Consider the following 13,945-nt stretch of genomic DNA (forward strand, 5'->3'; position numbering starts at 1 on the left):
AATGTAAGTCAGAGTGACCAGCTGTCAATTTGAGCCTTTTTTTTTTTTCAAATGATTGCAGACCCCAAAGTATGGTGATAAAGACTTCATTCAATGGGCTAGATAAACCTTTTTTACAGTTTGAGGGTTACTAAGTAGATGCTGCGAACAGAAGCCCTGCTTTTGTCTGAGAATTTTGTAGCTAAAAATTACTGAGATTACTGCAACTTTAGTAGGTTCATTTTGGGGTTTGAGTTTCTGGCAGTATTTTATCCACTTAATTTCTATTTGTGTGCTCAATTAGCAAGTGCTTAGTGATCAAGACAGAATATTAACAATGAAAGAACCCTTAATTTCATGTGGTAACTTACTGAACAAGAGTTTGTACCAGTATTTGTTCTAAACCTCCAATACAGCAATTGCATTCTTTCTACAGAAGGCAGTATATAATTCTTTAATACAACTCTGTTGTTATTCTCTAGTGTTAGATAGCTGAGAAGAATATTTAATACTTGGTTCGTTGCATACTATGAGCCATGAATTGAATGGAGGTCTGTTGGTAAAAGAATTTCTGGGTTGGTTTTTTTTTAATTCCTCTCTTTTGCAACTTAAAGATTTTGCAGTGAGAAAGTAGTATGTAAAGCTCTTCAAGGTTTGTTTTGGAACTTTTATGATTTTCTCTTTCTTTCCATGAAGTGAAACAAATCACCAGGAGTCCAAGATGCCTTCCTCTTCATCAGAAGAAAAAGTCATGCCAGTTGCGACAAATCCACAGCTTTCTGAATCCCCAGGAGCAGACAGTGAATGTATGTACAGTATGTTGGAGATGTGATGTGAGTTGAAGTAGCTGAACTCCTGAAGTAAAATATGTGGTTTGCTATACCATTATAGGTGTCTCAGACTGAAGCAGTACTAAGATGTTACTGCTAACTTCCATTAAACTGTAGAGAGGCCACCTTCCTCAAAGAAAGTGCTTCTAGAAATTGCATAGTGAATGTTCCTGTTATTGATAAAGATACTGAGAAAATTGGTAGGATTAAAAATACTGGAAGGGGAGATCAGTTAGAATCATAGAATCGTAGAATAGTTAGGGTTGGAAAGGACCTTAAGACCATGTCGTTCCAACCGCCCTGCCATGGGCCGGGACACCTCACACTAAACCATGTCACCCAAGGCTTCATCCAGCCTGGCCTTGAACACCGCCAGGGATGGAGCACTCGCAACCTCCCTGGGCAAATGATTCCAGTGTCTCACCACCCTAACAGGAAAGAATTTCCTCCTTATATCCAATCTAAACTTCCCCTGTTTAAGTTTTAACCCGTTACCCCTTGTCCTGTCACTACAGTCCCTGACGAAGAGTCCCTCCCCAGCATCCCTATAGGCCCCCTTCAGGTACTGGAAGGCTGCTATGAGGTCCCCACGCAGCCTTCTCTTCTCCAGGCTGAAGAGCCCTAACTTCCTCAGCCTGTCTTCATACGGGAGGTGCTCCAGTCCCCTGATCATCCTCGTGGCCCTCCTGTGGACTTGTTCCAGCAGTTCCATGTCCTTTTTATGTTGAGGGCACCAGAACTGCACACAATACTCCAGGTGAGGTCTCACAAGAGCAGAGCAGAGGGCCAGGATCACCTCTTTCGACCTGCTGGTCACGCTCCTTTTGATGCAGCCCAGGATACGGTTGGCTTTCTGGGCTGCGAGCGCACACTGCCGGCTCATGTTCGTTTTCTCATCAACCAGCACCGTCAAGTCCTTCTCTGCAGGGCTGCTACTGCAGTTCTCTACTTTGCTGTTGTACACCACTGCTAAAGTGCATACTGTGGGATCTGCTGCTTGAGTTATTATTTTAAAAGATGATGCATCCTGGCTGTGAAAAATAACTAGCCTTTCCAGCCACCATTTTCTCTGTTGTTCTTTTTCTCTATGGACTTACCAGCTAATTTTACCCTTTCCTCTTTTAAATTAATTGTGAGGTTGCCTCCTTTACCAGATGGATAGTTCTGGCTTCTAGTTTGTGGAGGAAGCCCAGTATATGTGGCAGGATGGAAAACTGTGTTGTTTGTTCATGCTCCCTCTGCTAGTTCCTGTTGCTTAAACCTGTGTCATTTATATTGCAGTTAAAATTATATGAATCTCTTCTAGCTGTGATAGGTGTCCTTGACAGTGAGGATGTGGTCAGTGCTTATTCAGAGATACACCTTGAGGAGAAGTATGTGGATTTGCCTAAAGAACCTAACCTAGGAGCAGCTGAAGTTGAAGCCGAAGCTCCTTCTCCACAGGAAGAAATAACTGGTTCCAACAGTCTTCCTAAAATTGAGGAAATTAACGTAAGTAAACTGTTTTCCCCTTTTCTTTAAAATAGAAAACTCTTCGCAAATGGAGGGCAGTCCTTTCTTCCTGACAGTGAGAAGGCACACAAAACCATCTCTGTTTCTTTAGCTGGCTAATACAAGTTAAAACCTCGTTATGTAAGTGCAGATATGTTTTTCTGTACCTGTAACACAGAATGGAATCTGTCAAGATTTGGGACTTTGAGAACTGTAGTAGCAAACAATTCCTTATTGACACAAACAGTTCCCCATAATGAGTTAATTTCAGTGTCAAGGTATTTCCAACTACTTAATCTTTTATTATTATTTTTTTTACCACACCTTTTAACATCTAAACTTTTGTGAATTGTGAATTTTAAAAGGTTGTTCATATGGACTGAAAGTCAGAACTGGAGATTCTCCAGCTGTCCCAGGTTTTCCCCTGTTATTCTACTGGGGCTGATGTGTGAGCTTGAATTCATTGTGGATGTCCTCTAAGTACCATATTGAAAGAAACTGTTTCTGGTAGGATTATAATTACAGGAATTAGTAATATTGATTGGGTTTAAGTAACAGAAGATGCTTTTCAATGTCTTAGATTTCAGATAAAGTCAAATGGGTAGTCACTTACTTAACTTGTCATGGCTTTCCAATTCAGGACAGCTCTGTAGAGAAGATAATTATAGACTTGGGAGTACATAAATAACTTATGGGGAGAAATGAAAATTTTGGGATGGGAAGAAGGAAGTAGGGACATGAGGTGGTCACAAAGCTTCTGGGGTCATCATGTAGCAGTTACAGTGAAAGGTTTTCTGCTTTCGTTATAACTGGTGCTTACTGTTTTATATGTACGCATTGGGTTTTGGTTTGTCTGCCTTCACTGAATTTAGGACAAACTACTTGCAGCTTTCTTGTTCATAGATATGTAAGTATTAAAGGAAAGTTTTTGCAGACAGGTCTTTCCTGAATTGAGTTTTGAAGGATGGCATGTTGCTAGTATGTGACACTTCAGCAACTTTTGGCAAGGCAGGAAGCAAGAAAAAAAGCAGATTCCATGGAGACTCCTGCAGGGTGGCTTACTTCTTCCTGCCATTGATGGCTAGCACTATGACTTAGAGGCTTGGGCAAAGGTGTTTACACATTGATTCAATTCTCTTGACCATTTGAGTCACTTGAAATATGTAACAGGTAGTACTTTCATTCTCAACATACAAGCTCGAGTATCTCAGGTGGATCTGGAAGGAAAGAATAATTGCTCAATACAGGGAACTACAAGACATGAGATGGAGTTATTTAGAATACATGTGTTGCCTCTTGCAATCCAGGTGACTCCTTAAAATACAGTGCTGAGTTGTCAAATGTGATACTTGGCCACCCTGACTGAGTGTTGAGGTCACAACTATCATGACTGAAACTTGGGGGGCATAATTCTTGAACATGGGTAGGTGCAGAGATGGTCACTCTGTTGATTTGTAGTCAGTCCAGAAAGTACTGCAATGTGACAATTACTGCCAGTTGTCTATGCAGTTTGTGTTGTAAAACTGCTTGGTTTTGTTCATAGGTGGATGCAAACTGTTAGTCAGGAGCAGAAATACCAGCAGTAGAGCATGTGGCTGCATACACTGAGTACTTGTGTTTGTAGTGGAGAGTATTTGTATGTCACTAACTTTACATTAGAGGGTGATCAGAAAGGTGTAGCAGCATTTCACTGTCCTCAGTTTTATCTAGCTCAGTTTGAAGTTAGTCTGTTTGGTAATCGGTAATGTATTAACAGCCATTTTTTAATTTCAGGTTATTGAATATAGTGTGGTTAAGGCACAAACCTCAGAAGAAGCACCTGATGAAGCATCACTGTACAGTGAACTACATCCGTCAGGCAACCTTCAACACAGCTGTGATACTATAGAGCAACAGTTTGCTTGTGGTTTGCCTGATAATGGTGATGAATGTGATGCAGCTGAGGGAGATGGAGAGCTTTTTATACCCCAGAGTAATTTTACTTTAGTCTTAGAAGGAGATGAAGGTGAAGCGGAGATGGGAGACCCTACATTAGTAGATGATTCTAAAGCATCTGGAACAACAGAGGCAAAACCTGTGGGCTATTTAGGAAACACTGAAAACCAAGAATGTGTTACAAACTCTGTGTCTACTGTAACTAGCGATCAGGAGTCTCAGAATACCACAGAGTCACTCCCGTATGTGCCTGAACCCATTAAAGTAGCCATTGCTGAGAACTTATTGGATGTAATCAAAGACACAAGAAGTAAAGAATTTACATCTGAAACTGTGGAACAGTCTATTCATGAGACGATAGGTAAAAAGGTAACTCGATTCCAGAAGGCAAAAGCTCCCTTAACAGCTGTGCCAGAAGGAGTGGAAGATGAAACCAGCAGACATCAAGTAGGTTATGTCATCACTCCGAGAACACGTGCCAGGGGACAGCTGAGAAGTCTGAATATTCCATCTCCAGGTGATGTGCAGCTACGGAACCCAGAGAAACCAGTTCTGTTTGGACTGTCTCCCAGGAGAAGTACCAGGCGAACAAAAGAAGCATCTGAGACTTCTAGCCTTCGAACAGAAGAAAATGCTCAAGAAGAGCAAATACCTGTGACGCCTGTTACTCCGAGGAGAGGTCGGAAGCCTAAACAAGCTAATATAGAAAAAGTAGAAAGTGGCCATTCTGATGATCAAACATTGTCCATCAGTACACAGGCCACAGCTGTTACTCCAAGAAGAGGTTTAAGGAGAGCAAAGGAAGCTGCATCTGCACTCTTGGAAGAGGCAAATGAGGAAACATCTCTTACTGAAGGTAGCATTACTGCTTCTGCTACTCCCAAAAGGACTAGAGGAGGGAAAAGTTTAGTGGGAGATCCAGAAACTGGTCAGACTGACACTGATCGTAAGACAAAAACAGCAGTCAGTCCCAGTAGAAGTGCAAGAAAACTGAAAAGCATTAGTTTACAGTTTCCCGAAAATACTGTCAAGGATCAGGAGGTGCAGCCCAGTGACCAGCTCCTTTTACCTGTGCCCACTAAAAGAGGCAGAAGAAGAAAGATAAGTTCATCAGAAGTGTCAGAAAATTCTGACCTTAATCTGTCTAAATCATTGCTTCCTCAAACAGAATTTAAACTTCCTGTCACTCCTAGAAGAAGTGCTAGGAAGGGGGCACAGAATCTCCTGGCAGACACAGAGTCTGTCTTCACTCAGGAAGACTCAACTTCAGGTGGGAAAGTGGAAGTCCTTGATACTCCTAGGAGGAGAGCAAGAAGAATTCCACAGGCTAAACCAGAAAAAACAGATACTCATGAGCAGACATCTGCAGAGCCAAATGAGGAATTGGCCACACCCAGGACTCCAGTTAGGGCAGGGCGACGGGGCAGAAAGAGACGATCAGTACAGGAGGAGAGCACAGGGGAGGAGGCCTTCCCCCAAGGACCTGGTGGCAGTCTTTTGCTGCCTGAAGACACAAACCCATCAGGATATAGTGAAACATCAAGAGCTTCAACAGATCGTATTACAAGAACCAGATCCCACAAAACTGCCATGCATCAAAAACTGTCAGTTGAAGAAAATGAGTCTTTCCTTTTCTCTCCTCCTCTCACAAAGCTGACAAAGAAATTTAAAGGTAAGTGCACTATGTTTATACACAAAATAGGGCATGTTGCTGTTTTGAGGATGGCTTCAAGTATTGTAAAGAATGTAAACACGCAGACTAAAAAAACTGAAAAGAGTTAGATCTTTCTGAGCTGTACATGACTGGATGGCTCCTTGTGGTAGAAGTAGATGAGGCTGGTCTGAGTAGAGTGAAATGAAATTTAAGCTGAATTTTTGTCATGAGCTTAATTTCTATCAGTTTTGGAAACTGGAGGTTATATGTCACTATGTGATTGCTCTCTCTTCCCTCCAACAGCGAAATAAAGATGATGTGCTTTCAAATTCTGTTCAGTTTTTCTTAAAATGAGATGCATCTTCCAACAAACTATGTAGCCATTTACTTACATGATGTTTTTTCTTGGGCATAAACTTTGTTAGTGAAGTTACTGTGCAAAGGGTTCATTTTATTAGAGTACGTAATAAGAATGTTATTTTGAAATGTGTAAGGACTGCTGATACCTCTTGAGCATATATCTTTGATATTTATGTAGTATCTTTGGTTATATAAGTGCAGACAAAATCACTACACTGGCTTATTTTGGGTTTATGAGTTACTGTGGACAAGTGAATTTATAAGGCTGATTAGACCTTTTATTCAGAAAGCTGTTGTGCTCTTGATTATCAGCTGTAATTTAATGTCACTCTCCTTTATGTATAATGTACATACCTGTTAACAATGCATTGTCATTTTAGCTGAGAAAGCAGACGATCCTGTGCAGCTGAAGGATTTAGACCCGGACTTGTCTTCCCAGTTTGTCTTTTCACCCCCTCTTTTGAGGTCAAGAAGCAAAAATGTATCTAGCATTTCCCGAATTGTGACAGAATCAGTAAGTAAAAACTCTGGTTGTCTGATGTTCTTGATTTTCATTCTGTATTGCTTTTCCAAATCATGCTTTGTATTGCCTTGCCTTTTTCTTTGAAAGAATATCTAAAAAGAGAGTTTTAAATACATCAGGTAAACAGGGGGTTTTCCTTTATGAAAACTAGCTTCAAAAATAAACATTGAATCTATGTAAATCAGGAATTAATAAGTTTTGTTTTGCATTTAACAAAAGGCACAGTGGACTTCCTTAAAACTTACCTGATGTGTTATCTGTTAATTTCAGAATTTGACCTTTATTTATTGACCAGATTCAGTAATTTGAGATGGAACGTTTGTTTTTGCAGAGAGAAACTGTAATGCTTTTGGAAATAACTTTGGCATGACTTCTTCATAAAAGAAGCATTCATGTATATTCTGTAAAAGTGTCAGAACTCGTGCATGACTAATATTTTTGTCTTAACATAGGAAATTCCAACTAAAGAGGAAGAGGATACTAAATCTGTAGAGTCTGTGGGAAAGCAAAAATTGAAGAGAGGTAGAACTGCAAAATCAAAAGTGAAGAAAACAAGCAAGTATGAAATTCTTCTTGAACACTTACATACATTATTGTGGTAGTGATTCAGCTGTTAGCCCCTAACAACTTGTTCGTCACTTGGCTGAGTAATTCTGCTGACTTTACCATCCTGCCCATCTTGCTGGTCTAATTGGCACCTTTTTCTCTGCTTAATGGTTTAGTTTATTAATGGAAACAGAAGAGGGAAGAGATAAAAAAGGGCAAGTGGATCTTTGCAATGATAGCATGCAATGATTCTTCATTGTCTTACTCCACTGTATGAAAACCACACTCTTAAGGTCTTTAGTTCCCCATACAAAGCAGGAAAAGGTCAGACAATGAGTGAAGAGAACTTCTGGTTCTTTCTGGAAAACTGTTTGACTTTTAAAAGCTGTGGTGGGGTGTTCCGAAGGCTGGTATGACTAGTGACTGAGAATGTTTGGGGCAGTCTGGTAAGGAATGAAAGTAAAAGGAAGTTTATTTATATAACTTTTCTACCTTGATACCATCTCCAAAGAAACCCATAAAAAATTCCTTTGCGTTGATTTGTGTAATTCAATTTTGTTTTTTCCTCTGCTAAATGCTGTTGGTGATAAGAAATCAGCTTGATACCTCTCTCTTTTTTCAGAACCCCAAGAAAAGAAGGTTCTTGGTCACCTCCACCAGTGGAAATAAAATTCATCTCTCCATTTGGAAGTCCAATGGATGGAACAAAAAGCAAACAGAAAGAAACCACAGACATGGCAGAGAAGACTCTACGAAAGAGCAAAAAAAGACTGTCTAATTTTCCAAAGCCAGTTGTGCGCCGGAGGATGCTGTAACTGTTTTTTAAGTTTATATTGTACACCACTGTTTGTAAAGTCATCAAAATTGTGTGGATTATTAAAAAGAAAAAAATCATCTAATTTGGAAGAGATAATTTATATAAATTATTGTAAAATTTCATAAACAAATGGTCTTCAATAAGTAACTCCATATGGAGTGTTGATTTCCTCAGCCAATGCAGTTTTCTATTTTATATTAAGACTTCATACATTTATATAATATGTAAATACAGCTTATTTTAGGAATGTTAATAAAAATGTATACTTCAAATATGCTTACTGTCTTACAGCTTTTTGAGGGGAATAGTGGTTGAGTGATCTGTATCGCTCAGAAGTTTTACTGTTGGTTTGCAAAATTGCTGACCCTCAAAAGTGAGGCCAGAAGCTTTTTAAGCCTTTCAAAAGTTTGCTTAGAATTCTTTTAACAAGTCAAGATTTGAAACATAGTAGTTTAAATTTTGAAAATTTTGTTTGACCTTCTGGCACAAAGAATTGGATTCACAATGCAGAGGGGCAATTGCTTACAGTCACAGTTGAGTTGTACTGTATTGGAGTCAGAATGTAAACAATTGTATTTTAAGCTGTGCAATATTTTTTGTATTTGTCTTAAAACTTTGGGAAAGCTGCTCTTTAATTCATAAAACCTAGATCACACCTCAGATGTTTCATTATTTTTTACAGTTTGTTGTCGGCAAAAAATTAACTACAGAGGATGTGATGCTTACTGTAGCATAGCACATTTAAGGGAGTATTACCCACATACTTTGAAATTTCAGCCAAAATTATTTTCATAAGGCTAATAGAAATGTGACTGTCATTGAAATAATTACTGTCTGTGAACATAGCTTGCAATATTTGAAGCCTGCATATCACAGCACTGAAAACCTGATGGTAAAGCTAAAATAATAGTCTGGAAAAGGTACAAAAATGCACAGAAATCTTAGTTACAAACCATATAATGAAACAACTATTCAAAAATAATCTTGGGTAATGGAGTAAATGCCCCTATAAAGGTTCAATTTGTAAAAATAAACTCAGAAAACCTATTCTTTTAAAAACTGACATGGAAGTACTATTTTGGTGTGCAGTCTTTTTGACAACGGATTATTTTTATGTATGTTAATTTATATATGGATGCAACTTTGAAGACTACAGATTGATGGAACCTGATATTAAACTTTTCATTTAGTAAAAACTACTACAGTTACTCTAAGAAATAATTTATTGGATAACTAATACCTTGTATGTAGTGGATGATTGCATTATTAACAGACTAAGCTTGGAAAAGAAACTCTTCCTAGGGCCATGATTTTTGTATCTCAGGTCATTCTAGAGAAGTAGTTGCATGCGCTTGGATTTTTTTTTTTTTTTTCTTCCTTGGGATTATTCATAACTGAGAGATTTAAAAAAGCCCAATGTTGTCTGTGAAAGTGGCACCTCAGGTGAGACCTTTCGGTCAGGTCAGTAATTATTTACTCTGAATATTTTGTACTTGAACTTTACAGTATAAATATGGTCAAAGAGGAAGGGTGGGGGGAGCTCCAGTTATACTTTTTTTAAATTCACATAATACAGGAATGCAATGAATAGCTCAGAAAATGGGGTAAAAGATCAGACTTTCCAAACTAGAATAGAAAGTGAGTGTCAAATCTGAGTATGTTTTGTGTAGTTCACAAGATTATTTATTAAATACTCTAATTCCTGATCAGGCAGAATTTACCGATGAAAGGCTAGTGAAGATTGTTTCACTAGGGGTTTCATATGTTTCTCACAGTATTTTTTTATATGAAAATCAATTAGATACAAAGAAAATATTAGCTAATTTTATGATTAATTTTTAGCAATTTTTAGCCTTTTTGTTTTATAACCAGCTCAGCTGAATTATTCTCATTTGGCAGTGCTTTGGAGGGAGAAAATAAATCAATAGTCATAATGAGAAGATTGGCATGAGATTTAGTAACTTCCTATAAAGGTTTGTAGTAGTCTAGTCATGTTTTATCTTACAGGAATTTTAATACAATTATCTGACCTCTGGGCTTGGGGAGGTTTTGTGGGTTGGTTTTGGTTTGTTGGGTTGTTTTTTGGGGTTTTTTTTTTTTTCAGTTACTTAATGCATCTTTCTTGGGTGCTGACCAGTTTCCCCAGGGAGCAGTTTAAAAAGACTGTGTCATGTATGACAAGGAATGGGATTTCAGAAAGTTTAAAGGACAGAAGGAAACAGAACCAAAATCAGGCACTGACCATTCTTTAGAGCCCAGGTGAAGGAAAAGTAGCTAGTTAATAATGATACGATGGCAACTCAAGGATGGGTTTGTAATGAAGTGAAGAAAATTGATTTAACTTGGCTGATTTTTGTGTAGGCTTGCGAGAAGTACATGAAGGATAGAGTGGAACAGATATTTCAACAAGGGTGAGAATGCCTGAGTGCATGGGCAGTGCTTCTTAACAGGATGGGGAAGGAAATTGCCTTTTAAAAGATTAAAATGGCATGAGGTTGAGTGAGCAGGCTAGGAGTCTTCATAGAGAATTGCAGGTGTTTGCACTTGTACCTGAGAGGAAGATAATATTCATGGTGCCAGAGAAGGGCATGAGAGGTCTGTGAAGGCAAGAGGGGTTGATGCATCCTTGTGGATACATGAAAAAGGCTATAGGGGCAGAGAGCAGCAATTCTCTTGTTAGCAAGATGAGAATTTTCTACGGGCTACTCAGTACAGTTCATCACGAAATAGAGCAATTCTGAAGTTTTTCCATAGGAAATTTAGTTGAGGGGTGTGGGTTTTCTCCCCCTAAAGAAAAAGTGTGCATTTCTCACAGTGTTTGGATGAATCTGCTTTGATCTAATGTTAGTTGGCTGAAAGGTGAAGCTAAATTGTGCATCTGTACCTTTGGGGCTGTAACCCCAGAGAAAATTCCACTGGAAGGTTGTCTGCCTTGGGGCAGCAGACTCTCACCTTCCAGAAAGAATAGAAGTAGGTGTAATGATAGACTTTATTTCCAGGAAACACATAGTAGGAGGTATTAGTGAAGGGATAATGAATATTAATAAGGTTAAGGGATGGCGTTAAAAGGGGTTTTGTCAAGAAATGTGTCTTTAGAAATGGTTCCCTAGGTTACTGCAGAGAGTTAACACAAATATTCCCAAGACCCTTTTCTTCAAATATTTAGAAGCTAAGGCTGATGAAAATACTCATTCTAGGTTGTAACATGAAAAAGAATTAAAACAAATTTGTTTTACTTTTGATAGCCACTTAGTGCTTAAAGTGTTAAATGATTCACGTTGACTTAGTTTATTTGCCTTAATATTGTATATAGCTAGCATGCAAATAAGGCTGCAGATAACTTATTTAATCCCCCCCATCAAAACTTCCTCTCATGGAAGACTACTCTCAGGGTTGTCAGTGCAATAAATTACTGCAATTTCATCAGTTCCCACGTAACCAATCAGGAAGTGTTTAGCTGGTGGTTTCTGGTGGGGGGGTAAAAAAAGAAAGCTAAAGGCAGAAGCCAGTACGTAGTTTCTCCTGAGTTGTCAGGCAGTACTTGTAACCCATTAGTTTAGGGCAATCTGAAAATATTATGAAACACTAGAATTTCAAGTAGTAAGATAGCATTTGTTTCCTCTTTTGTTTGTACTTTTGCTTTCCGTGCAAAACTTCCATGTTTTCATTCCAGGAATGCTTTTTTCAGCAGTCAAGATGATGAGTCTCTTTGATATGCTTGCAGATAAATGTACTGTGGTTCCTTTTTAATTAAAGTAAAGCTGTTCCTAAAATAAAATGCATTTTCCAATGCACTCTGCTGTGTGGATGGCCAATATGTGAGGTAGAGAATAAAGTGCAAGTTATGGTTACTGATATGTCCGTTTGTTCAGGTCACTTATTCCTTGGCTGTGTTTATCCCACAGCAGTCATTAGCGGGGTGTGCAGTGCTGCTGGACTTAAATCCAGACTAAAACGTGAGTTATTAGTGAATGACTGATTGCTTTTGTTTTGATACTACAATTGTAGTTTTAATACATAAAGACAGAAGGATACAGGAAGTAGGTGTGTGTTTTTTTTGTGAACACCAACAGCACAAGCATGTATGACCCTGGAATCCAGGACATGGGAAAACATTTACTTTTCATCTGGCCTGTTGGTCTCATAGTGGCTTCTTCTTAAAGGACCAGAATTGTATGCTCATCTTGGCAGGATCCAACACTTAACAGGCCAGGTAAGCTTTTATTCAAAGAACCAAGTCAAAGCAATGTTAGCTAATACACAGTTGTAGACTGGTCAGTTTGTTTATTTTCTGTTATTAACACTCATGCAAGTGTAATACAAATGACTGGCATTTACTAGTTTACTGATCTGAAACATCTAGATTTTATCTGCATTTCTGTCATCTTGTAACTCAATATTACTTTCAAGTGTGTTTGCAAATCTTGGTTCCCAATTAAACTCTTAGTGAGGGCAATCCTACCAAACAGCAGTACTTGCGTGGGCTTGTGCTTGCTCACCTATGAAGATGTGTTTGGAAATTTTTTAGAGACAGGTCTTTTGTCGTTATGGTCAAGGAGTGCTGGAGAATGCCTGGCAAGGTTATAGCACCGCTATAACTGTTACACTTCCTAACTTCACTCTTGCACAGGGTATTCATGAGTCTTTGCAACACTTCAGTAAAGAAAATTAATGTTTTCTTTTGCATACCTTTATACAATACAGAAACTTTATAGTGCCATACATCCCCTGTAGAGTAGGAGAGATGTCGTTAGCCTTGCAGTACAGCTTTTGTACCTGCTGGATGCTCTCACTCATCATCATCCTTCTGTGCTAGTGTTCTAGCCCTGCTGTAAACAAAAAGCTTCACTCCTGTTCAGTAGTTCCTGTGTCTACCAAAGTATCACCCTGATTACTGAAGGCTGCTTGTGATATACTGCTGTGTTACTTCCATTCCAAAAGAGTATTATGGTTATTTTTTTTCCATAACCAGCCTTCTCAGCTCTGTGCCAGCAGAAATGATGCAAGAATGCTGTTTGTGAGCATGCTTCTATTTGCCTTGAACATCATCCACTGTACACTCCTGTGATAAACACAACAGTGAAAACTCATTCATTCCTCATGAATCTTGCTCTATCTTGCTCACCCTATCAACATGGAAATGCAAAATGTCAATTTGAAGCTGAGTTCCTGCTGTTGTAGACAGTCCTTGGATAGAGGGAAAATAATTATGCCCTGGATCTTTATTTTTACTCTTAATTCTTAACCATAGTCTTAGTGTTACAGATCAGGCTTCTTTTCCCAGTTAATGAATTTATTATTGCAAAGCTTAATGTTTGATGCCAGTGCCTGCCAAACAGTGAAGGGATATTACAAATCTGTCCTTCAGTGTGTTGCAATGCAAGCTTTGACACCAGAGGCATGCTGTCACGCTGTAGGCTCCCATGCACACCCATGTTTACAGATCCCCAGAAGATCAGCACAGCCTCGAGCCCAGCTGTGGTCTGTGCCCCCACCTCTCGCCACTGGCTGGGACACTGAGTCTTTCCAGGGGTTGTTGTTCCTCCTGCTCACTGATGAGCCCACCCTGGAGTCTGCTACCAATTTAGATGTTTACATGCGGCTAGGGGAAAGTTACAGCCGCTCTGCCCCCTCCCCTTGCTGCACCTTGGACACATGTGCCCTGTGACTGCGGGTCCCAGTGCAGCTGCTGGCGCTGAGACACTCACTGCTGACACCACAGGCATGTGGGCTTCTGTCACATGTGACTTGGCTTGGGTTGCTGATGCTTAGCTGACTCGCCCCATGACCACCAGTTGCTGGCATGGGGA

The 13,945-nt window shown here is 39.3% G+C and overlaps 1 protein-coding gene across 4 annotated transcripts in view; it reads left to right on the top strand.

Annotated features, from left to right (window-relative positions):
* LOC136014942 (protein ELYS-like) overlaps window positions 1-9,334 on the top strand; it is a 44,691-nt gene extending 35,357 nt beyond the window's left edge. For all 4 annotated transcript variants that reach the window (XM_065680122.1, XM_065680121.1, XM_065680124.1 and 1 more), the window contains 6 exons: window positions 676-785; window positions 2,116-2,300; window positions 4,074-5,907; window positions 6,630-6,763; window positions 7,225-7,331; window positions 7,941-9,334. In XM_065680122.1, the coding sequence (XP_065536194.1) occupies window positions 676-785; window positions 2,116-2,300; window positions 4,074-5,907; window positions 6,630-6,763; window positions 7,225-7,331; window positions 7,941-8,133 (2,563 nt within the window). In that variant the 3' untranslated portion in view covers window positions 8,134-9,334. The remainder of the gene's footprint in view (window positions 1-675; window positions 786-2,115; window positions 2,301-4,073; window positions 5,908-6,629; window positions 6,764-7,224; window positions 7,332-7,940) is intronic.
* The last annotated feature ends 4,611 nt before the right edge of the window (window positions 9,335-13,945 follow it).

The sequence above is a fragment of the Lathamus discolor genome, chromosome 5, assembly GCF_037157495.1.
Source record: "Lathamus discolor isolate bLatDis1 chromosome 5, bLatDis1.hap1, whole genome shotgun sequence".
Lineage (NCBI taxonomy): Eukaryota > Metazoa > Chordata > Aves > Psittaciformes > Psittacidae > Lathamus > Lathamus discolor.